The sequence below is a fragment of the Malania oleifera genome, chromosome 6, assembly GCF_029873635.1.
Source record: "Malania oleifera isolate guangnan ecotype guangnan chromosome 6, ASM2987363v1, whole genome shotgun sequence".
Lineage (NCBI taxonomy): Eukaryota > Viridiplantae > Streptophyta > Magnoliopsida > Santalales > Ximeniaceae > Malania > Malania oleifera.
Genome location: NC_080422.1, coordinates 19,379,355 through 19,406,225, shown reverse-complemented (window position 1 = coordinate 19,406,225; position 26,871 = coordinate 19,379,355). Strand labels below are relative to the sequence as shown.

The following is a 26,871-nucleotide window of genomic DNA, read 5'->3' as shown; positions in this document are numbered from 1 at the left end:
TTCATAATTCATGCATCTTATGTTGCTCCATCATTGCTGACGTTTGTTCTCTCTCTCTTGAGCTGTCATGTAGGGAGCCAGGCTACGACATCAACATTTGGGAGCACTAGTTTTGGGCAGTCAGCCTTCGGGGGTCAGCGTGGAGGAAGTAGGGTAGCTCCTTACACACCAACAACTGAGGTGGATAGCGGCAGTGGTACACAACCCGCTGGAAAGTTGGAGTCGATATCGGCCATGCCTGTCTACAAAGATAAGAGTCATGAAGAGCTGAGATGGGAGGACTATCAGTTAGGAGATAAAGGTATCTTATATTGAAAGTTTGCTAAATTATTTGACTCCTACATTGTTGCAACATACTTCATAATGAAATTTCAGGGGGTCCATCACCAGCTGGTCAGTCTGCAGGTGGACTTGGCTTTGGTGCTTCCAGCACACAGTCCAACCCTTTCAGTTCCGCGCCACCATTTGCTCAGCCATCAGCAAATCCTTTTTCTGCATCAACATCTTCCAATCCATTTGCTCCGAAAACTCCATCTTTTGGCACCTCAGGCTTTGGAACCTCATCTGCTCCTGCATTCAGTTCACCCTTTGGTACTTCATCCACATCCAACCCCTTTGGGTCAAGCTCATCAGCAACACCTTCCCTGTTTGGAACGTCATCAACCACTGCATTTGGAACCAGCTCCTCCCCATCTCCTTTCGGTGTATCGAGTTCATCTGCTTTTGGATCATCACCTTCTCTTTTTGGTTCTGCTTCAGCCCAGGGAACTGCTGGATCATTTGGCTCTGGATTAAACTTTGCCAACACTCAATCATCGCCACTCTTCCAGTCCGCTGTACCTTCGCTTGGGCAAACTGGCTCTGCTTTTGGGCAGACTAACACTTCCTTTGGACAGAGTACTACCCCTTCTTTTGGTCAATCAAGCATATTTAATACACCGTCTACTGGCTTTGGTGGGAACCTGTTCTCAAGTACTCCATCACTGCTTTCTTCAAGCAATCCAATGGGCTTTAGTCAAACAGCTGTGAGTAATTTTGGAATTATTGCCGTTTGTTTTTTCTTGATAGCTGTCTTATACCAACACAAGATTTCTGCTAGGAAAGAATGCAACTTCAGTTTTCAGTTGTATATTTACCTTTTTTTGGGGTGATATGTTGCATTTATGGGATAGGGGTGCTAGAAACCAATGAGTTTGGGAGATTGGATTAAGAAAACTTAAAAAAATAATCTAATAATGTCAAAATGTATTATGTCCTTAAGTATAATCAGATTACTTCAAGAAACTCAAGATCTCTGCAAGGGAAGTCACGGTTTATGTCTTCAGTTGCATATTTACTGTTTTTCTTGGTGAGCTATGTTCCTTTTATGGGGTAGGAGTGGTCGAAATTTGGTTTTAACATGGGTGTGAGATGTTGGACTAAGCAGAATTAGAAAATTAATCTAAAACATCAAAATGTAATAAATTTAATATTATCTTTGGCTGCCTTTGTATAATAACTGAATTGGTATTTGATAATCAGGAATCAGCTCTGGGTATTAGGATCGGACTGGTTGATTCTGATTCCTTGTGCTTGGTTTGCTGGACATTTTGATTCCCATTTCCTGGAGGAATTGGAATTCCCCTTTAGCTTGCTTTTGATTCCTGCCTCTCAGTCCAGAATCATAAAAAAAAAAATTTAGAAGTACAATCATAGTTGTCGAGCTGAGATACGAATCGTGAATCAGAATTCCAATTTTGGGAATCTAGAATTGAGAATTGAATTGAATTGAATTGAATTGTAAGATTCAATTCAAATTTCAAAATCAATTCTAAGTGACATACATATATTGATTTATGGAAAAAAAAAAACAAAATAGTAAAATACATTTAAATTTTGACAATAATAAAAAAATCATATTCCATGTGTATGCTATCTGTATTCAAATGAAAAGTAAGAGAATGATTCATTAATTAAAAAGGGAACTTTATGATATTAAGGAAAAGAATCAAGAAAAAAATTGTATTTTTATTATTTTATTTATTTTATTTTATGGAGGATTACTTATGCTACTTGTTGTACTTCTTCTTCTTCATAAATCTTCTTTTTTGATATAAAAAACCTGAACTTCTGGTGCTCATCAGCGCCTAAAAACAATATTTCTTGCATATTCTTTCTTGAATTGATAAGAAAAAAAATAATTAACTTAAAAAAATGACAATATTTGGAGAGAATACTATAAGTAATACTTTTGAATCTTAACAATAAAACAAAACATGAGTACCGCCTTAACCGATGAGTACTCCTTTTCAGTGGCAGAACACTATGTTCATCCAAGAGTGAAGAATGATTTGTGGCGTAAGGCCTAAAGTTTTATTTTCTTCTCTTTTCTAGTGCAACATGACATAGATAAGTTATGGAAGGTATTTGTTTGTTAAAAATAAAAGCAATTAAAAAGGGAAATGCTGTTTTGGGTTTTGAACCAGTCTAGTATATGATAGGTCTAGTGTGAATCAATGGATTCGTTACATTCACTCACAAGCTTAGATTCATCAATTATTTAGTTGTTTTTAGATTCACTAGTACGATTCAAATTGATTTGATGTGGAATTGATATGAATCAAATTGTGAATCGCAAGATTCTAACAATGCTACATATACATGTACATAAACTTATGCTACATATACACATATACACATGCGACATATACATATACATGCACACACACGCACACATGCATACAAATGTACGCTCGTACGTATATATGTATTCATATGCACATACACATGCACATGCATACACTAGTATTTACATAAATATATTCATATGTGTATATAAATATAATACAATACATTATATATTATCATATAAAATTATATAATACAATATTGTTTTATAATATGTCACACAAAGTAAAAAAAATACATATATATATATATATATATAAATTTTATGATATTATTAAATATAAATATATAATGAAAAATCTAATAATAGGCATATGTTTATTGTAAGTATAAAATATCATCATCATCATTATTATGTAATCTTATAATATATGAAAATAATTGAATATTATTGTGTATAAAATATAGTGATATAAGCATGGGTTGATTATTGGTTTATTTTTCATTATTTTATATTATGTGTTAGAATAAAATATTATGTTAATATTAATTGAAAAACATAATTAATTAGAAATATATTATGAAATTTAATGATATATATACATTACAGTATATGAAATAAAATAATATATATATAAAATATAATGATATTATTGTGGTATGTTTATTTTTCATTCTATTATTATTTTAAATTAAATAATAAGTTGTATTATAATAATGTACTATCTTATAGCACTAAATGTATTTGCTAAATTGTTTAATAATAAATTATAATAATCATAAAATATAACATGAAATGTAATATTGATAATACAGTAATGAAATATAATGATAACAGAAAATACAATAAAGTATAATAGGCAAAGTATAATTAAGTTAATAATGATAATGATATTAATATTATCAGATGCTATAAAAAATTTAATATTATTAGAAATTAATTATTATATAATAATTATTGATTTATGATATTATTAGTTTTTATTAAATTAGATAAGTTTTTATACTATGTAGGGGCATATTTGACAAATCAGATTGATTCTGAATCTCATGTTTGCATATACCAAACGAAATAATTCAATTTTAATTCGCTTTTATGTTGAACTAAACGTGAAATGGGAATTTGTCATTATGTTTCTTATCCTAGTGCATTCCAATTCCAATTTCAATTGCAATCCCGATTCTGAATCTGACCCGGATTCTGATTCCAGTTGCGAATTAAAAGCTATCTAATAAGTTAGATTCAGGATCGGGATTGGAATGCACCTGGAAAAGACCGATCAGTTGAACTGAAGAATCGGTGGTTAGATCATTGTGGTCAAGACACACACACACACATCTATTTATATACATATATATATATATATATATATATGTATTTATACAAAGACGTAATTACATTTTAGTCAATTAGATATAAAAAAAATTAATAAATTAATTCATTTTTTTATAAAATATTTTTGATATTTATTATTATTTATTGAGGGAAACAAATATTGAAAGATAGAGATAGCTACAAAATTATCGGATTCAATAAATATTAATTTATCATTAAGTTAGTACTTAAAATAAAAACTAGAGCAAAATTTATCCCTAGAATCATCATCGTCATCACCATCACAAGTGACAACAAAGATGAAATTTGTTTAACTTTCTAATTTTTCTAAAACATTTTTGAAACATATTATTATACTTATTTTTAGTAAAATGAGGAGTGTAGGATATTTAAATTTTACATATTAACATTTAAATTTTACATATCTTTTCCATTATGTATATATGTATTTTTATTTCCCAAGTGAGGCATTCCCGTGCCTGGTCTAGTGGCGAGTCTGCTGTTCATATTTCCATGGGGTACAGGATTCAAATCCTATTGGCTGCATTAGCAGCGCATTTTTTCTTTTTTAGTGCAAGTGCGGGGCTGACCCAGCATTGAACTCAGTTTGATCTGGTTCGGTCCAGTTTGCTCTGGGTTGGTCGGTTCTGTACTGTGTCATGCAATGTCCGGTCCTTAGCTGTCACTTGGACAGGTCAGGTGACCTGTTCTGGTTGAACTGAGTTGGACCGCCCGTCCAGTCTGGATTTTAAAACTACGGTTGAATGTCATTGCTGGACTCTACTTTGCATGAATGCAAGGAATCAGTTTCCACGTGAAATAGATAATGTGTTTCGCACTTGCTAGTTCTTATGAGTTTTTTGAGAATATTGCTTGCTTGATGTTACAGCTTGAACATGACTTCTGTTGATGGTTTTTAGTGTTGTACTTATTCTGCATTCTGATTCCATATTTTAAAGTTATTGTAGACACATGTGATGATTCTTAATCTATTGCTGCAGCCTTCTCTCACCACACCTTTTCAATTGGCTCAACCTGCTCAGGCAACTGGTGCTTTTGGCTTTAGTAACTTTGGTCAGACACAAGCAGGTGACTTCACCAAATTAATTTTTTAGTGTTTTCTTTATGATATTAAAATTTGTTGCAGTTATTTCAATATGATGACTATATTTTGGTGCTTTCATAGCTGGTACAAGTGGATTTGGTGGCATGCCAAGCATCTTCGGTCAGAATACCTTTGGACAGTCGTATGTCTCACGTCCTGTAGCTTTTGCTCCTGTTTTTTCCTATGGATTAAAAAAAAAAAAAATTATTTACACATGGTCATCCATAAGGTTGTATGCTTGCTGTGTGCTCTCCAAAGTTTTACCTGTTGTCTCTTTGAATTTTTGGTCCATTTTAGTAATTTGTGGATGGGCTAAGCTGTTAGTTCAGTTAAAAACTATGAAGCATGAACATGGATACAGGTATCCAACTGGATACGTGTCTTGAGACCTTGAAATATCCTTCATTTCATGTAAGTGCCTGACACTCAGTTTTTCCATGTCTGACAAGTGTCCAGAAATAAAAATAGGCCTGACATGCTTGAGAAGTGTCTGGTTCATATTGTGTCCATGTCGAAAGAGTGCCACACTTCCCTTTGTTGAAGCATTTGATGCTTTAGAGGTTAAAAATTAAAACAGGCAATGTTATCCACTCCCGAGTCCAGACTGATTTACTGTTCTCTATATGTTGATTAATGTTCACAGGTCTGCCACACAGAGCTCTGCTATTGTACAGCCTGGCCTTGTTACAAATCCTTTTGGAACTCTGCCTGCTATGCCTCAAATGTCGATTGGTCGTGCTGGAACTGCATCTTCGATTCAATATGGAATTTCTAGCATGCCTGTAATGTGACCTGCCTGACCCATGGTTTATTTATACATTTATTTCGCTCTATTTACTATTGAGAACAATTGTTTTTCTTTTATAATGTACATCTCTTCCTGCTGTTCTGTTTTCTTGTGGCCATGCCCTAGAGTTCTGTTTTCAAGTAAAAGTGGCATGTGATTATTTGACTTGATATGGTTATGTATTCATTTATTTATTTTGGATATAATTGACTTGATTTGGTGTTATCGTCATTTTACTAACAGGTTGTTGACAAGCCTGCTCCTGTTAGGATATCATCATTATTGACATCTCGTCACCTGTCTCAAAGACGGATTAGGTTGCCTGCAAGGAAATATTATCCTAAAAATGATGCTCCAAAGGTGAGGGTGATTATTCGTGCAATAGTTGATAGTATGTTTCAAACAGTTTTATTTTGGTTATCACTCACTCCACAGGATTCAAATGTGCTTCAACTTGTCCTTATGGAACCTCCAATGCTACCAACTCCCACCCTCACACCTCCCTTAAAAAAAAAGAAGGTGAACTGCCTCGTAGTTTATTATCCTACAAACAAAAACAACAGCAAACCAAGCCTTAAATCCGACTAGATGGGGTCGGTTACATGAATCCTTTTACATCAATTTATACGATTGGATTGAGGGCAATTTCCTCAGATATAGGAAGGGCTATTAAATCCTTAGTCAGTATTTCATTCCAAGTTAATTTCAGTCTACTCCTATCCCGTCAACTGCCACTAAGAGTAGGTAGTTCACTCTTCCTCACTCTTGCACTGTTTGGCTTACGTTGCAAATGCCCAAACTGGAGCCTATAGTTTTACAAATTGGTGCATAATGGTTGTTATGTCCGTTATGTTACTATATTGGTGGCTTCTGAGAACATTACAGGTTTGAATGTCGGAGGTCCTCCAATTCACGACCAGTCTCATGGGCAGTTACAGGATCAGACTGGCTGTTTATGGGTAAAATAGGTTTTTGAGTCTTCTTTATTTTGCACTTTTTCCCATCAATTTAGAAGCTCAATTTTAAGTTGGTTTTATTTTAGTTAGTATTTTTTAATACAAAAAATTCATTTTTGGGTTTATTTTTCCTTGACATTTGGTATGCATTTTTTAATAACTAGCACTTAGATAAACCCAACTTTTTCTCTCTTTAAATTATATATGTTTGTATCCTAAGTTCTTTCAATTTTTTGCCTGTGTTTTTCTTACAGAAATTTTGGGGACAAAAGATGGCATTTTATATATTATATTTCTTTATATTTATGGCTTCTTAGTTTGAACTTCAGTTATAATCAATAAAGTAGTGAACAGTAGCAAATGGATGCTTCTTCTATCCAATAGTAACTAAAGCAACCAAGATGACATTAAATACTTTGTTTCTTGTCAGTAAATGAACTTTATTATTTATTAAAAGGGCATCAAGGGGTTGCCAACCCAGATTACAGTGTCATCCTTCCTGCAGGATGCCACAAAAATCTAAAATTACATTATGGTCATTCACTACAATCCTGCTATGCCAGCTGGAAACCACAGTAATTCACTGCTCTTTACTAGTCTGAAGTGGCGTAAGAGAGTTTTTGAAATCTCTCCTGTTTCTTTCTTTCCAAGCACACTTGAAAATTGCAAGAGGGATGAGAGACACAGCCTTTTTCTTCTCCCTGGTTGCCTGAATCCCTTTCCATGCCTAGAGCTCCTCTCTCACCAAACTGGTCCAAGGGCAATCAAAGAGGATATGCTCAATTGATTCTGCATCAGCCATGCGAAGGGAACACCTGTTGACAATGGTCAGCCCCTTTTTATGCAGATTGTCCAGAGTTGATATCTTTCCATGTGTTGTCTCCCAACCAAGAAAAGCTATATTTGTAGGGGCAGTCCAAGATGTGGTTGTAATGACCCCAATTATTTTCCCACCTTACAGATAGCTTTGAGGAGCATATTGGAGTTAGGCATAGCAAGCACGTGGGCGGGATTAGAGAAAGCAATTTGGAATAAATATTAGCATAGTATTAGCTAGAGAAGCTTTTATATTTTGAAATTTTTAAGAATGTCAATTTTGTTATTGGAGATATTTTTATAACACAGTTAATTAGTACTTTGGTATAAAAGTATTCAAGGTTCTATTTACTTCCGCTGTTTATATTTATTAATATTTATAGAAAGCCGCACCCCAGACCCTACCGGGTTATCAGAGCCTAGGTTATAGGTTCTGTAGACTCTAATGAATAATTTTTACCAGAGTATAGGCGTGAATCATGATATGGGTAGGACTGGGTAGGCTAAGATGCTTTTAATCTATTATTTTGTTACGCTAGATTTTAATTAGAATTATATTTAGCAAATTTCGATGACGAAATTTTTATAAGGAGGGGTGAATGTAATGACCCCAATTATTTTCCCACCTTACAAATAGCTTTGAGGAGCATACTGGAGTTAGGCATAGCAAGTACGTGGGCGGGATTAGAGAAAGCAATTTAGAATAAATACTAGCATAGTATTAGCTGGAGATGCTTTTATATTTTGAAATTTTTAAGAATGTCAATTTTGTTATTGGAGATATTTTTATAACACAGTTAATTAGTACTCTGGTACAAAAGCATTTGAGGTTTTATTTACTTCTGTTGTTTATATTTATTAATATTTATAGAAAGTCGCACCTTAGATCCTATCGGGTTCGGGGTGTTTCAGTGGTTGTTTCTATTGGTGAGAGTTTCCTGTAGTAGGATCTCACTAACATCCAATAGTTGTGTTAAATATAAATTTACTGAAAATGACTTAAAAGTCATTTAACGCATTATGATGTAGGAAAAGAAGTTTGCTAATGCAAAAAATGAGTTTATGGACATGGTGTCCATTACCCGTTACATAACGTCCGTGATGGCCACAACTGTTACACTCTAACCATTACAATTACACAGATTGCTACCTTTATTAAAACCATCCTTGATCCACCCTTCCCTTAGCTTATCTTCCACAAATGTATGTTACCAAAAATGTGTTAATTTATCTTTTAATGTTACACCACTTAATCAACCTTAGCATATTCTCATTTTGGAAACTTTTACGTTTTGGATGTGTTTCTTAATTGCACAACATTCGTATTCATGTAGCACGACTGGTCTTATAGCCTTTATAAAATTTTCCTTTTAATTTCAAGGATATTCTACGATCACATAGCATGTCAAAAGCACATCTCCTTTTTACCCAACTTGCCTTAATTATATGTACTACATCCATGGTCTTAATTTTCTTGAAATTGTTGAAATTTCGGTCAAAATTTCACTCTCCATTATGCTCGAAACCAAAATCACTGTCGATTTTTGTCTTGCATAATTCCCGTTGAAATTTTAACGAATTGTCCAAAATTCATTAGAATCTTGAAATTTTAGTGAAACTTGTCGAAATTTTGTCCATAGAATTAAGTTTCCTTCGAATTCAAATGTTAATTTAGACACAAACTGAAATTTCTCTTTTAATTTATCTTTTTCTTTATTGAAACAAAAGATTATTACAAGGGCTTTTGAAGTTATATGAAAAATTTAAACTTCCAACAACATTTTGTATGATAAGTACTATTTAATTGATTTATGAATTTTACTTATGCTAATTAATATGTTTAATACATATATTACAAATATGTTTAATATGCATATTATATTAAAATTATTGCACCTTAGACACAACATAGATGTATATTTAATTTATAATCTATTATTAGTCTTAAAATTTACATTATTATGTTTTTTTAACCTTTTCTATAGTTTCATGAAAGAATTCCATGCTTTATACTAATTTCCATTGTTTTTTTTCAAATTGAAATTGAGATTGACATTGAAATCGAAATTTCTGTACTATTGGTGCTTTGAAATTTTGCTTGAAATTGAAATTTAAGACCTTGAATTACATCTTCCTCAATTTCTCCTTCAACTTGCATAATAGATTCAAGGTATCAAAATCTATTAGTTCTATTAATTTATTGACGTTTAATATTTTCTTCAAGATTCCTCCTACCATGACTGAAATTTCATTTCATATATTGTGTCTATTTTAACTTATCTGAAACTCTTGATTCTAAAGCTTCCTCTATAATTCTAGCTTACATTTCATCAATGTGGACAATATCATGTACAGCCAACATAAACCATAGAACCTCTCATTTTGGATACTTTTAGTAAGTTCATCAATAACTAATGCGAAAAGGTAGAGGCTCAAAGCAGATCCTTGATGTATACCTATTGTAACTAGAAATTACCTAGATTCTACCGCATGATGATGGTCATTACTCTATCTTATGTATCCTTACTGACATTAGTATCCTATTGCATACACTCCAATTTTTTTTTTTTCCCCTAAAACCTAGCTTAGAAATTCTCTAGGTACCCTATCATAGGTGTTGATTTAGGTGTAATCCTAAGAGGGGGGTGAATTGGGTAGTTTTAAAATTCTTTCAGATTAATTACCACTTAATCCCAATTTCTAAGTTTAACAAATTAAATGTAGGAGTTTGAGGCTGATTTAAAGTTATTTTATCAATGAATTCCTTTTTACCCAATTAAGTGCGTGTGGAGTTATTCAACATACACATGCAAGCTAGATATTGAAATGCGATGCGGAAAATAAAAAGATAAGGGAAGAGAGAAGGCAAACGCGATTTTACGAGGTTCAGCCAACCTGGCTTACGTCCTCGTCTTGAGCAACCCACTCAAAGATTCCACTATAATCCCTGCTCCTTAAATTGGGACGGAGCTTCCCTTACATCCGCTGCTTGCAAAAGGTACAACGTCCTCTTACTCTGCTGCTTATAAGAAATACAACTCTCTCCTCAAATCTGGTTCACAACCCGAACCGTGATTACAATATAATTTTCAATCTGCAAAACACTCAATGTTGCTCTAACAAAGCTAGTGAGTACAATTGAAATTCCTAACACATAATCATATGATCAAACTTGAAGCTCAATATGTATGTAACGATATAATCGTTAATGAATGAATATTCTTCAACACACAATTTCCCTTCTTATCAAAACTCCCAAGTAATGATATAATTAAAAGCTTTGGAGAAATTATGATTCGAGTTTGACTTCTTTAATGCACAAATATCAACCGTGATCTTATCAAAAGATTTATCTTGAATATTATAACGATCAAAATCAAGAAGTTTACTTCCAACTATTCGACCACAATGCGATCTTTGTAATATGCAAATATATATAAGATATGTATTCCAAAGATCAAAAACCTAATGTAATATTTTTTAGAAAATATCCCTCAATAATATATCGTTATGAACACTAAGGATATTCAAACAAGTAGTTTTGTAATATTAAAAATATCAAGTCTTTGAATGAAAACTCACTTGACTCAAAAATATCTAATCAATGACAAAAGCTTTTCTCAAGTGATAATCTTGTCAAAATGATTTAATATATGCACACTCAAGATCAACCTCTTAACAAATATTCAAAATTGGATTTCGCAATGATAAGCTCTTTGAAAAATGGATATGAATCAGCAAATCAGTTTAGATAAAGAAACTCTATGAGAATAACTATTAATGAGCAGATCCATTTACCAAACCTCAATACCAAAAATGAAAGCTCAATGATAGCTAGATGGCCTTTTGAAAATTGAGATAGCTTTAGCTCCGATTTAACTTTGAAATCCCAGGCAAAAGTTTCAGCAATATGTTCAAAGTTGTGCTAAACGTGCAATCAGCTCAATCGTATGCCAAATGTGTTTTCTTTTCTCTTCTCTTCTTGTTCTTGTTGATCTTGGCTGGGGCACTAGGGTTTAGATGTTCATTATATAGGTATCTTGCCCGTAGAATCAATTTCAACCGTTGGATAAAAAATTAGCTCGCGAGTTTTCTCATTAAAAATTAAAATTTTAAACTTTCCTGCAAGTTCAGACGACTGAGGATAAACACCCAAACGACTGAAGTTCCTTAGAGTTTCAAAAAAATAACCTGGACATAGGGTCAGACGATTGAAGTTGGGGTTTAGTCCTCTGAAGTGTCGGGTTCAGACGATTGAAGTCTGAGTTCAGTCTTCTGAGGTGCTTCTGTCAGGTTCTGTGTTTCACCATTAATTCTTTAGACGACTGAACTTAATTTTCGGTCTTCTGAAGAAATTCTTCAGACGACTGAGCTTAACTTCGGTCTTCTGAAGTTGCATCTTCAGGTGACTGAATGTTGAGTTTGGTCTACTGAAGTTACCAAATCCTGGATTTTCCTTTTTAGTTAAAAAAATCTGCTTTGCTCTCTTTCTTGGCTCCTTTATAAAACTATTTTTCGAGGTTTTAAAATATTTCTAAGTACATAAATATGCCTTAATGATGTTCATGAGATGCGTGAGTCCTAAGGTCATTCTAGGGTATATGTTGAGTTTCAAATTAAATCATATGAAGTGTGTGAATACATAAGTTCTAAGTACCCATTCCCATGATGATCTTGAACTTGCCACTTGCATCTTCATTCTTCAACTCTTTTAGGTCCATGGATTCTGCCAAGATGCGTATGCTTTAATTTTCATGGCTTTCATGACTTGTCATCCTTTTGTGCATGCTATATATTGTTCCTGTTCACAATCTCAATGCACAGATCAAATACCAAGTGATTTGTCATTATCAAAATATGATTGGACTCGTAGAATCAACAATCTCTTCCTTTTTGATGATGACAAATACATGAGCAAAAATATATAATGGGTTACGCCTAACAAGGCTCCCCCTCAAATAATGCATCTAATATTCAATAAGTGAAATATGTTTATGCCAAATGAAATATGCTCATGTTTATACATACGTTGTTTAGCCTGATTCTTCTTCTATAGCTTGATTTTTCCCCCCCTTTACACAATTAGGTTTGCTCACAATTTTTCCATAATTTTTGCTTTTTGCTCCTGATTTTTCTCCTCCTTTTGACATCAACAAAAAGATGTATAATAATACATGAGTGGACATAATCTTGTACTCTTATCCTTTGTTTAGTCTTAAAGTTTTGAACTTATTCAACCATTAGATTTGAAAAATTTTACTTCTCCCCCTTGCTAGCTAATGCATAAAGTTGTGTCATTGAATGTAAATTGCATTGTGAACATACACAATGTGGCGACTTTCAAAGGTTATGTGATGATTAACATGTATTAATTAATGTGAGACTGAATGTGATACCAATTGTGAAAATTAAGTAACGTTGCTCTCCCTGAATTATGTCATCTAATATAATTTTAGGCAACCTCTCGACTATGTATCAGACCTAATTCACGCTTAATTTGGATAAACCTATCCTCTGCAAGTGGTTTCGTGAATATGTCTGCCCATTGTTCATCCGTGCATACAAACTCAAGTGTCACATCCCCTTTTTGTATATGATCACGAAGAAAATGATGTCTTATTTCTATATGTTTAGTTCTTGAATGTAATATAAGATTCTTTGAGATGTTTGTTGCACTCGTATTATCGCATCTTATAGGTATTGTACCATAGTTTAATCCAAAAATCAGTTGTTGCTTCATGTATAGCGTTTAAGCACAACAACTACCCACCGCTATGTATTCTGCCTCAGCTGTGGAAAGAGCTACTGAATTTTGCTTCTTGGAAAACGAAGAGACTAACAAATGTCCTAAGAAATGACATGTACCACTCGTGCTCTTCCTATCTACTTTGCTACCCGCAAAATCAACATTTGAATAGCTGATAATCTCAAAAGATGTATACTTGGGATACCATAATCCAATTTCCACGGTTCTTATCAGGTATCTTAGTATTCATTTAACAGCTAGCAAATGTGACTCTTTTGGTGCTGTCTGAAATCTTGCACACAAACATATGCTAAACATTATGTCAGGTCTGCTGGCAGTTAGATATAGTAAGCTACTGATCATTCCACGATAAAGCTTGACATCTACTGGTATACCTTGTTCATCTTTATCTAATTTCAAAGAAGCGCTCATAGGTGTACCTAGTATTTTTCCATCTTCCATATTAAACTTTTTGAGTAGATCTCTAATATACTTCGACTGATTTATAAATATTCCATGTTTCACTTGTTTGATTTGAAGTCCTAGGAAGCAATTTAGTTCGCCCATCATGCTCATCTCAAATCCATTTTGCATAGTGCTAGCAAACTCATTGCACAAGTCTTTATCTGTGGCTCCAAATATGATGTCATCTACGTATACTTGAACTAGGAGCAAGTCATCTTTCTTAGACTTTATGAACATTGTTGTATCTATCCGTCCTCAGATAAATCCATTTTCTAATAGAAATCCGCTTAGCCTTTCATACCAAGCTTTAGGAGCTTGCTTTAAACCATACAAGGCTTTTGTTAATTTATAAACGTGATCTAGATTCTTATGGTTTTCAAAGCCTGGGGGTTGTTCTACATATACCTCTTCGCTTATGTAGCCATTTAAAAATGCGCTCTTGGCATCCATTCGATATAACTTGAAATCCTCATAAGCAGCATAGGCTAAAAACATTTGAATGGCTTCCATTCTAGCTACAGGTGCAAAGGTTTCTTCAAAATTTATTCCTTATTCCTGGTTATATCCCTGAGCTACTAGTCTAGCCTTATTTCTAACAACTATCCCATGTTCATCTTTCTTGTTCTTATATATCCATTTTGTTCCAATGATTGTCTTATCCTCAAGTTTAGGAACTAATGTCCATACTTTATTTCTCTCAAACTGGTTTAACTCTTCTTGCATGGACAACACCCATGATTCATCCTCAATTGCTTCACTCACATTCCTAGGTTCTTTTTGAGATAGAAAGGCAAAATGACTAATCATATTCCTAAGTAAGGATCGAGTGGCTACTCCACATAATGGTTCACCTATTATTTGATCAATGAGATGATTCTTTATGTACTTCCATTCTCTAGGTGGTTCATTAACCTCATTTTCAATTTGATTAATTTTAGCAGATGGTTATTTAGTTTCACTTTTCTTTCCTGAATCATCTTTAATGGATAGTTTTTCAAATTCCTTATTTATCTCAATTTCATCTTCATCAGTTCTTTTTGAGAAGGGATTTGACTCATCGAACACTACATTGATGGATTCTATAACGGTTAATGTTCGTTTGTTGTATACTCTATAGGCTTTACCATCTAAGGCATACCCTAGGAAGATCCTTTCATCTGATTTCACATCAAACTTTCCTAGATGTTCGTTATTTCTAAGTACAAAACATTTACAGCAAAAGACATGAAAATATGATATGTTTGGTTTATGGTCATTCCATAATTCATACTGAGTTTTATCAAGAGATGGTCTAATCAAAACTCTATTTAGAACATAGCAGGCGGTATTCACTGCCTTAGCCCAGAAATACTTAGGTAATTTATGTTCGTTAAGCATAGTTCTGGCCGTTTCTTGTATAAACCTATTTTTCCTTTCAACTGCACCATTCGGTTGTGGTGTTCTAGGAGCCAAAAAATTGTGAGCTATTCCTAACGAATTGCAATAGTCTTCCATGCTTTGATTTTTAAATTCTCTACCCCTATCACTTCGGATTTTAGTGATAGTATATCCCTTTTCATTTTGGATTTTCTTGCACAGGTTTATGAATTGTTCACATGCTTCATCTTTATGACCTAAGAATAATACCCATGTATATCATGAAAAATCATCAACTATGACGAATGCGTATGATTTTCCTCCTAAACTTTGAATTGGGTTTGGACCAAATAAATCTAAGTGTAGCATTTGAAGTGGCCTAGTAATGGAGATTTCTTTCTTCTTCTTAAAGCTTGTTCTTGCTTGTTTTCCTAGTTGACAAGCCTCACAAATTTTATCTTTGACGAATTTTGTTTTAGGCAATCCCTTAACTAAGTCTCCCTTAAGTAGTTTAGATATTAGGTTCATGTTTGCGTGTCCTAATCTCCTATGCCAAATCCAACTAATTTCATTCATAGCAGAGAAGCATGTCACACTCTGTGAGGTTAAGTTATCAAAACTGGTGGTATAAACGTTTTCATGACGCTTCGCAATGAATAGTATCTTATTATTAGTTTTGTGTTCAACAATGCACTTGTTAAAGTTGTTATGTTCAAAAGACATTTTGTAACCTTTATCACACAATTGGCTTATACTCAATAAGTTGTGCTTTAAACCATCAACCAGTAAAACATCATCTATAATTAATGATGAATCATTACCAACTTTACCTACACCTGTGATCATTCCCTTAGCATTATCCTCAAAAGTGACAAATCCTCCATCCTTGAGTGTGATGGATGTGAACTTTGCTTTATCCCCGGTCATGTGACGTGAACATCTGCTATCCATATACCATCTGTCTTTTGAGGAGGATGATCTTAAGCATATCTGTAAGACACAATCAGATAACTACTTTTGGTACCTAGATTTTCTTGGGTCCATGGGGGTTAGTACTAGATTTTCCTTTAACCTTCCAAACTTTCTTAATTTTGACATCTTTATTTTTGAAAGGACAGTCAAATTTTATGTGACCCAGCCTCTTACATTTAAAACATGTAATATTTTTATGATAGTTTTTAGATGGAACATATGATTTTGACTTTCTTACAAAATATCCCATGTAAAGATGTTTTTGTTTTAGGTTTTCCTTCCCATTAAAATCAAGACCTTCATTCTTTAGGGAATTTCTTTGAGCTCCTAGGAGTTTTTCAAAATTATTTTGTCCTTCAGTAAATTTGCAGATAGTCTCAGATTTATCTTTCACGTTCTTTTCTAACTCCTCAATTTTCAAATCTTTGTCTTTCATAAGTCATGCATAAGTTTCACTTTGACGTTCAACTAAACTTGAAAGTCCTTTGACTTTATTTTTCAAATCAGAAATTTTCTTAGTTTTCTTCTCAAGCATTTTAATAGTGTACAAATATTCTTGTTTCAATTCATTTTATGAAAGCATGCCATCCTTATTTTCAGAATCACTAGAATAATAAGAAGATGATGAGAATGATGATTGTACCTCAAGGTCATCATGTGCCATTAGACACAAATTTGCAATCTCGTCATCACTGGATTCAGATTCTGAACAACTTGTGCTGTGCTTATCCCAACTGACTTTTAGCGCCTTCTTCTTTTTCTTAAAGGCTTTCATTAGTTTGGGACACTCAGGCTTGATGTGTCCAACCTCTCTACAAATTGTAGCATGTTGGTGGATCCTACTTCTTTTTCTTCATGCTTGACTCTCCTCTTTCAGATTTTGAGTTCTGGAATTTTCTGTTGAACTTCTTATTCTTCTTCAAGTACTTCCTGAACTTCTTTGTTAGCAAGGCCATGTCGTCATCTGATTCTGAATCACTTCCCTCAATGGAGCAGTGAGATGATGCCTTAAGTGCTGTGGCTTTCTTTGCTTTGCTTTGCTCATTCTTCCTCTCATTTATTGCAAGCTTATAGGTAATAAGAGATCCAATGAGTTCGTCAACCGACATCTCCTTGAGATTTCTCCCTTCTGCTATTGCCGTAGCTTTCGCTTCCCAAACTGGAGGTAGTCTCCTGAGTATTTTCTTGATCAACTCATAAGTAGGGTAAGTTTTTCCAAGTGCATTTAAGGAATTTGTGATGTGTGTGAATCTAGTGTACATGGATTGAATAGATTCATCAGCAATCATTCTAAATGCTTTATATTCACTGGTGAGCATGTCTATTCTACTATCTTTTACTTCCTTCGTACCTTTATATGTATCTTCTAATTTTTCCCAAATTTCTTTAGCAGAGTTACATGCCATTACCCTATTAAATTCATTTACATCTAATGCACAGAAAAGTAAGTTCATTAGAGTAGCATTTATTTATATCGATTTCCAATCTTCCTCTGTATACTCATCTTCAGTTTTGGGTACATTTACTTTATCAATTACTTTCATAGTGATATGATTTCCCTTGGAAACAATTTTCCACACTTTCCAATCCACGTTTAAAAGGTATATACTCATCATTCTTTTCTAGTAGGTGTAATTTACATTGCAGAAAATAGGTTGTCTAGTGGACGAGTGTCCCTCACCGAATGGAGTTACACCGATGTGTGCCATGTGATCTTTTTACAAAAGAACTATTAAGTCTATGTAAACCGTCTCTGATACCAAATGTTGATTTAGGTGTAATCCCAAGAGGAGGGGTGAATTGGGTATTTTTAAAATTCTTTCAGATTAATTACCACTTAATCCCAATTTCTAAGTTTAACAAATTAAATGCAGGAGTTTGAGGCTGATTTAAAGTTATTTTATCAATGAATTCCTTTTTACCCAATTAAGTGCGTGTGGAGTTATTCAACATACACATGCAAGCTAGATATTGAAATGCGATGCGGAAAATAAAAAGATAAGGGAAGAGAGAAGGCAAACGCGATTTTACGAGGTTCAGCCAACTTAGCCTACGTCCTCGCCTTGAGCAACCCACTCAAAGATTCCACTATAATCCCTGCTCCTTAAATTGGGACGGAGCTTCCCTTACATCCGCTGCTTGCAAAAGGTACAACGTCCTCTTACTCTGCTGCTTATAAGAAATACAACTCTCTCCTCAAATCTGGTTCACAACCCGAACCGTGATTACAATATAATTTTCAATCTGCAAAACACTCAATGTTGCTCTAACAAAGCTAGTGAGTACAATTGAAATTCCTAACACATAATCATATGATCAAACTTGAAGCTCAATATGTATGTAACGATATAATCGTTAATGAATGAATATTCTTCAACACACAATTTCCCTTCTTATCAAAACTCCCAAGTAATGATATAATTAAAAGCTTTGGAGAAATTATGATTCGAGTTTGACTTCTTTAATGCACAAATATCATCCGTGATCTTATCAAAAGATTTATCTTGAATATTATAACGATCAAAATCAAGAAGTTTACTTCCAACTATTCGACCACAATGCGATCTTTGTAATATGCAAATATATATAAGATATGTATTCCAAAGATCAAAAACCTAATGTAATATTTTTTAGAAAATATCCCTCAATAATATATCGTTATGAACACTAAGGATATTCAAACAAGTAGTTTTGTAATATTAAAAATATCAAGTCTTTGAATGAAAACTCACTTGACTCAAAAATATCTAATCAATGACAAAGCTTTTCTCAAGTGATAATCTTGTCAAAATGATTTAATATATGCACACTCAAGATCAACCTCTTAACAAATATTCAAAAATGGATTTCGCAATGACAAGCTCTTTGAAAAATGGATATCAATCAGCAAATCAGTTTAGATGAAGAAACTCTATGAGAATAACTATTAATGAGCAGATCGATTTACCAAACATCAATACCAAAAATGAAAGCACAATGATAGCTAGATGGCCTTTTGAAAATTGAGATAGCTTTAGCTCCGATTTAACTTTGAAATCCCAGGCAAAAGTTTCAGCAATATGTTCAAAGTTGTGCTAAACGTGCAATCAGCTCAATCGTATGCCAAATGTGTTTTCTTTTCTCTTCTCTTCTTGTTCTTGTTGATCTTGGCTGGGGCACTAGGGTTTAGATGTTCATTATATAGGTATCTTGCCCTTAGAATCAATTTCAACCGTTGGATAAAAAATTAGCTCACGAGTTCTCTCATTAAAAATTAAATTTTTAAACTTTCGCGCAAGTTTAGAGAACTGAGGATAAACACCCAGACGACTGAAGTCTGAGTTCAGTCTTCTGAGGTGCTTTTTCCAGGTTCTATGTTTCACCATTAATTCTTCAGACGACTGAACTTAATTTTCGTTCTTCTGAAGAAATTCTTCAACGACTGAGCTTAACTTCAGTCTTCTGAAGTTGCATCTTCAGGCAACTGAATGTTGAGTTCGGTCTACTGAAGTTACCAAATCCTGGATTTTCCTTTTTAGTTCAAAAAATATGCTTTGCTCTCTTTCTTGGCTCTTTTATAAAACTATTTTCCGGGGTTTTAAAAATATTTCTAAGTCCATAAATATCCTCTAATGATGTTCATGAGATGCATGAGTCCTAAGGTCATTCTAAGGTATATGTTGAGCCTCAAATTAAATCATATGAAGTATGTGAATACATAAGTTCTAAGTACCCATTCTCATGACGATCTTGAACTTGCCGCTTGCATCTTCATTGTTCAACTCTTTTAGCTCCATGGATTTTGCCAAGATGTGTATGTTTTAATCTTCATGGCTTCCATAACTTGTCATCTTTCCGCGCATGCTATATATTGTTCCTGTTCACAATCTCAATGCACAGATCATTATCAAAACAGGATTGGACTCGTAGAGTCAACAATAAACTTTCTCTATCCTAATAAAAACTACATGTAAGTCCCTCTTCCTTTCCCTAAAATTTTTCCTCAATCTTCTTGAAAGATATATAGCTTCTATAGTTGATCTCCTTGGCATAAAACCAAATTGATTTTCTGACACCTCATTTCTAACCTTAACCATTGTATGACTTATAAGTTTGATTTTGCAATACTTATCACAATTTTGAATATCTCTGTTATTTTGGTATGTTGGTATTAATGTGCTTTTCCTCAATTCGCTTAGCATTTTCTTAATTTTAATAATTGTGTTAGATAGATTAGTTAACCATATGATTCCATTATAACCTAGGCATTTCCAAACTTAAATTGGGATGTCATCGGATCCTATAGCTTTTCCATTTTTTATTTTTCTTAATGCAAAATTAACTTAAATACCTCTAATTTTTGCGAATAAATCTCTAATTTTTAGCCTTTTCCTTGTGTGTCAATTCTAAGTTTAACCCATTTACTTGGTTTTCATTAAATAACTTATTAAAGTTACTTTGCCATCCCTCTTTTATGTCTTCTTCTTTTACCAAGACTATCATTATCATTTTTTTGCATACATTTTACATTACCTAAGTCTTGCCCTTTCTTTCTCTAGCTTTAGCAAGTTTAAATGTCTCTCCATGTATTTATTTTATTATCCTCTTTCCTTAAAATGATGCACCAAATGCGAGGTGTTTATTCTTGTGAAAGTTGATATTTCGTTCTCTAATGGTTGCTAGTGACCACGTAGGATTCAAATGTGTGTCAACTTGTTCCCTTTATAGAAGCTCCAATCGCTTAAACTCCCACCCTCACCCTTCTTTTGGGGGAAAAAAAAAAAATCAAATGCCCTTGGCATGAACACCACATTTTGTTTTGTTTTGTTTTGTTTTATCTTATTTTTATTTTACACTCTTGTCTTAATTGATGTATGCAGGTGCCATTTTTCAGTGATGATGAAGAAACACCTAGTACACCAAAGGCAGATGCCCTTTTCATTCCCAGGGAGAATCCAAGAGCTCTGGTTATTCGTCCGATGGAACAATGGCCTTCAAGGGCTAATGCAGAAAAGGCAGCTTCTTTGAAGGATACACCAACAGAAGCACATGAGAATGGTATATTTTATTCCACTTTGCACTATATAGTTAACATAGATGGCATGGTAATAGAATTATCTTTATGACTTCTTCAAGGGGCCTAATTCTGTTGATGATAAACCAGATATACGGTAGCTCAATCAAGTTCTGCTAGTATTGTTTTATATGAAGTCCAAATTGTATGGGTTATGCTCTTCAATTTGAGTGTTAACTCCACCTTGATATAATGAAGATCTTCTAAACAACTTTGTGCAATAGCGTATCTCTCTTAAGGTTTCTGATGCCCGTATTTATCACCCTCAAGGATTATGAATCAATACTAATGAATCTTTCAATCCAGCCGTCCTTGTCAGAATCAATACAAAATTTTAATTATAGAAGAGAGGACCAAATTAAATTTTATCTCCTAATGTGATTAAAGAATTTGAAAACTACAGATGGGATGTTGTTAACATTGTAGAGGTGATCACTGCATTTTGCAGGAATCTCTATTTTGAGAAGTTTTGCCACATCCTATGATAGAGGGATTGATTTATGCCTTATCCTGGTGTGCACAGTTGGAGTGGCTGGAGAGGGAAGAGGTGGAGCTTAAGAAGGGCATTTGGCATGGATAAAGAGAAAGCTACTGGACCAGATGGCTTCAATTTTACTCTTTTGCGTTGTTGGAATGCGGTTTATTGTTAACACTAATTATGGGAATTTTATGCCAATGTGGTGATTTCTAAGAATGTAAAATCACTTTAATTACAATATTTCCTAAAAAGGACCCTTCAATCAGCGATGAGGATTTTTAACCTGCTGGGTTGGTTATGAGTTTATTTAAGATTGTTGTGAAAGTTCTTAGTGATAGGCTTAGGGAGGTGGTAGGGATCCTATTTGTAGCTCTCCATCTGCTTTTGCTGATGAATCTTCTATTAAGAATCATTAAATCCTATAAATGCTTGTTCTGATTCTGACATATTATGGAAATTTTTTAAATGAGACAAATTATGGTGCCATCCTTGTGGGCAATGAGGTTGTTGAAGATGTTAAGGGCTAGGAAGAAAGGTTGTGTTTGAATCACATTTTGAGAAGGCTTGTGATAGGGTGAGTGTTGGAGGTTTTTTAGAAAGGAAGGGTTTTGATGAGAGGTCAATGTGGATTTGGGGTTATCTATCTACTGTGTGCTTTTAGTAATTAAGAATAATTATTAATGGAAATCAAAAAGACTTGACTTCAGCTTGGTGATTACTCTACCTTTTTTATTTTGGCTGCAGATGTTTTGAGTTTGATGATTGAGAGAGCTGTCCATAGAGATTATGTACAGGGTAATGCAGTGGGGAGGGGAAGTTGTGTTTGTGTCGCATTTGTAGTTTGCTGATGATAGTATTTTATTTTTATCTGATGATTGGTCCTCCTTTTGTAAGATTTTTACTATTCACTGGTGTTTGAACTAGCTTTTAGGCTTAAGTTAACTTTGGGAAAATGTGAGTTAGGTGCTTTTAATTTGAGACATGAGGCGACTTCAAGTTTTGCTCTGTTTGCTGGTTGTCAGGTAATAGAGTGGCCTACGACTTATTTAGGGTTCTTGTAGGTGGTACTCCTTGGTTCGTGATGCTTTGGAATGCCGTGGTTGCTAAGGTTTCTATTTGTGTTGATGGGTGAGGGTGCCTACTTTTCCCTTTGGGGTGGGGTGGGGATGGTTTCATCTTAAATTTTAGCTTGCTTTTCTTTGATTCCCCTATTTTATTTCTTTGTTAAACATTCTAATTCGAATTGCAGTTTTTTGGAGTGGATAGTGATGGGTTTGTGGTTAGGACCAGGTAAGAGGAGTGATCGTCTTGTGAGTTGGGATGTCTGGGCTATTATATTTTCCTCTGAAAATCAGTCCTCTTTGGCATAAAGTAATCAAGAGTAACTAGGTTGTGTGCAAATGTGTGGAATGCTAATACTTGAAATTTGTTTCAATGGTATTTTTCCCTTTACGTTCATTGTATTCAAATTTAAAATGGGAGTGGTTGTCAGGTTCGTTTTTGAGAGGATCTTTGGCTTTGGAGTAGTATTTTTTGTATTTTTTCATTATGCCATCATTCACCTATCTCTTCTTTTATGTTTGTCAATAGGGACCTTGTTTCTTGGGTTTTAATTTTTACAGTAATATTAATGACAGGGATGCTGAGGATCTCTCATTACTTGTCAGTTTTTTGAAGTCTTTTTGTTCTTACAGTTGCATGTCTGGGTTTTGAGTTTGGATGTTCCTGATACCTTCTCTTGTAGTCCTTTCTGTTCCCATCTGATTGAGCCATCACATTTCTTCCCTTTTGTTAATTGTTTGTGTAAAGCTAGGGTTCCTTCATATTTTGAGACTTCTGTGTGGATGGCAATTCTTAACTGAGTTAACACCAACAATCTGTTGTGGATGAGGTCTTGTAAGGCTCTGTTTTCTGATGTGTGAGATATGTTGTGCAAGTGGTGAGACTCATGCTCATGTCTCTCTTTATTGTTCTTTGGCTTGAATTTTGGAATTGGATTTTTGGCCTGTTCGGGGCGTACCGGGTTTGTCCTACTTCTTTGGAGGTTTTTTTGTTGCTTGATTTTAGAGGTTTTGGAGGTGCAATGATGTGAGGAAGCTATGGTTTTGTGTAATTTTTTCTGTCTTAAGGGTCATTTGATTGGATAGAAATTCTCATATTTTAAAATATTAGGATCTTTTTTTTTTTTTTTTGGATAAGAGAATTTTATTAAGAATTGATACAATGTACAATAGGATGAGGAGAAGTGTTCTCAAAAGAAGTGACCAACAACCAAAAAATGTTACAATAGAACTATGGGCCCAAAAACATTTCAAGAGCACCACTCTATCCCATAATAAACAAGGACAAGTTATGTGCCCCTTAAAAGTTCTTGTGTTTGTCTCTGGCCACATAGTTTTGAACATAGTCAAAACTACCACGTCTCATAAAATGCAGCCCTTTTTTCTTGACCTAATATCCCAATAACTGACAAGCAAGTGATCTCTCACATTCAGAGGTGCCACCGAAGCTTATCCAAGGTAAGAGAAGAAGGCATTCCAAGGATAGGATGCCACCTTACAATGTAGAAATAGGTGAACATTCGTTTCAATGGACTCGCCGCAGATCAAGCACATGTTAGGATTGAGAGACATATAGAGCCTTTGTATTTGTAAGACATTAGGCATAATTGAATATTAATCCTATTTAGATTCATAAGCAGATGAAGCTCTAGATCTTCAAAGGAACCTTAGGCCTTAAGGGAACCTTAAGCCAAATAATTGTAAGCTTGTCAACTCCTTTCATTAATATTCTTGAAAAAATGGAAATTCCACGAGAAAGAACCCCCCTCATATGAAAACAATGAGATGATAGATTCATTGTGGAGAGAAGAAAGCTTAAAACAACTGAGCCACCTTCAGCTCCAAAGAATCCCCACTCACCCAAACATCCTCCCAAAAATGGCCGTATTCCCATTTCCCGCTTTGAATGAGTGAGAGGGAATGAGCTTTCAGGGCATGCTTCCGTCTCCCATCCATTTCAATGGGCACCGTATTTACTTTTAATCACTTGCTAGAGGGAGTTCACTTCCAAAGGAAACCTCTAGAACCATTTTACCAATTAGGGAGATGTTTTTTTATACCACATCGCCAAGGCCTAGTTCCCCTTCAAATGTGGGTTTTATAACAACCTCCCAACTAACTAGATGGCCTCTCTTACTCTCCTTGGAGCTCGATTAGAGGAAATTAGGCCTCAAAAGAGCCATAGGAATTTAAGGGCACTCTAAAAAGATTAAGGAAATAGATAGGGATGTTGGAAAATGAAACAATAATAGAGTGACATGACCTTGAAGGGACAAGTATGCCCTCTTCCAACCTACAATCTCCTACCCACCCTATCTCAATCATAAGGTCCTACAAGGACGAGGAATTTGGATTGTGCCCCATGAGGATGACTAAGATAAGAAAGCAGCCACTCAAGGGAAACAAACACATATCGCCAAGGTTTTGAAACTTCCTAAATCCCTAAGCCCTAGTTATACTTAAACGTGTCACGCCACTTTTACACGAGTTGATTTTTAAATCCGCAATCTTCTCAAAGATTTCTAGCAAGTCAATGACCTTGAGAAATTTAGCAACATTGTCCTTGAGAAACAATGTGGTGTCATCGGCAAGGAGACAACAGATCCCCATGCTTAAGCCCCTGCGTAGCCCTAAATAATTCTCTAGATTGACAGTTGACAATAAATGACAATTTGGTCGAGCTCAAACAACCTTTGGTCCACTTTCTCCACTTCCCCCAAACCATCTTGCACATTTATCTAAGAAGCTGCAATTTCCTATATCATATGCTTTCTTGAAATCTAGTTTATATCAAAGATTCCTTCCCCCCCCCCCCCCTCACATCCTGAACGACCTCATTAGCCACGAGCATGGCATCTAAATTCTTGTCTTTCTTATATAAAGGCCGACTTCAGCATAGTCACTGTATCCCTAAGACCTTTTGAAGTCTCTTATACAAGACCTTAGAGACAATCTTGTTCAGGCTGGTGACAAGATTAATAGCTGTGAAGTTCTGCACTTAAAGAAAAAAGCTAGCAGCCTATTCATTTGTCTAAGCAAGATACAACTTATTTGAAATGGGCAATTCGTAAAAGAAAAACTTTCTGTGGGATTCCCTCATTTCTTTAGTTCCTTATCTTGTCAATTGCCAATTCTCATTGACATTTACTTGAAAAATGGCCATCATGAACCTATTGGATCCAAGAGCCTCATCTCCACTCATCTCAAACACAATTTAAAAAATTTCTTCGGCCTCTAATGGTTTTTCGGGCCACTCCGCATATCTTGTCTCAATGGGGCTCCAATCGAAACTCTCCACGATTGGTTGGATGCTCCTAAAAAAACAATTGTTTATAGAAGTTGGTAATGTCATCCTTGATCTGACCAACCACTCACCAAAGTCTTGATTCTGGATCCAATTCCTTGATAAGATCTTTTCTTTACTCATGCCACCCTATGGAAAACGATGGAGTTGCAGTGCCCATCGACCCATTTCATTCTCTTTTTTTGATAGAAATTCTTGCGCTCCCTTGAAAGGAGCCATCCAACTCATTGCATTGAGTTTATGTCCTTGCCCTAACCTCCATATCCAATAAACTGCAGTCCTTGAGTTTTTCCAACCTAAAAATTTGAGAGAAGATGTTTTTCGTCTCTTTAAGATCTCTGTATTCCAATGTTTCACCTTCTCCTTGACGTATTTTAGGTTTTTCATCAATTTAAATCCCTTCCATTCCTTATCCTAACACTTACCTCACCATTCATTCACACACACTCGAAAGGAGGGATGCTTTAACCATGTATCGTTGAAACATAAAAGGAGTGGGTCCCATTGAATTGCAAAATTTATGAGTAGAGTGTAGTGGTTGGAGGAGGGTCTAGGCAGAATTTCCTGCCCTAAATATGGAAATGCGTCTTCCCACATATTGGTAAACAAGATGGAAAGGAAGCCTGTCTATCTCTTGAAACCAGCCATGTAAAGCAGTCATTGCTTAAGGGGATGCCCCTAAGCTCGAAGCCTAGAACAAGAAAATAAAACCTCCTCATACTCGCAAAGATCCCCAACCCCTTATGTTATATTGAGAGCTTTGTTTAACATTGAAATCTCCCCTCCCCACTCCCCCAAGCCAATGCAATGGCGAAAAACACGAACTAGC

At 34.7% G+C, this 26,871-nt stretch overlaps 1 protein-coding gene across 5 annotated transcripts in view; it reads left to right on the top strand.

Annotated features, from left to right (window-relative positions):
* The window catches only part of LOC131156986 (nuclear pore complex protein NUP98A), a 47,222-nt gene that overhangs the window by 12,215 nt on the left and 8,136 nt on the right, over positions 1-26,871 (top strand). For all 5 annotated transcript variants that reach the window (XM_058110781.1, XM_058110782.1, XM_058110783.1 and 2 more), the window contains 7 exons: positions 74-301; positions 376-1,025; positions 4,945-5,032; positions 5,130-5,190; positions 5,692-5,830; positions 6,079-6,195; positions 21,006-21,183. In XM_058110781.1, coding sequence (XP_057966764.1) covers positions 74-301; positions 376-1,025; positions 4,945-5,032; positions 5,130-5,190; positions 5,692-5,830; positions 6,079-6,195; positions 21,006-21,183 — 1,461 coding nt within the window. The remainder of the gene's footprint in view (positions 1-73; positions 302-375; positions 1,026-4,944; positions 5,033-5,129; positions 5,191-5,691; positions 5,831-6,078; positions 6,196-21,005; positions 21,184-26,871) is intronic.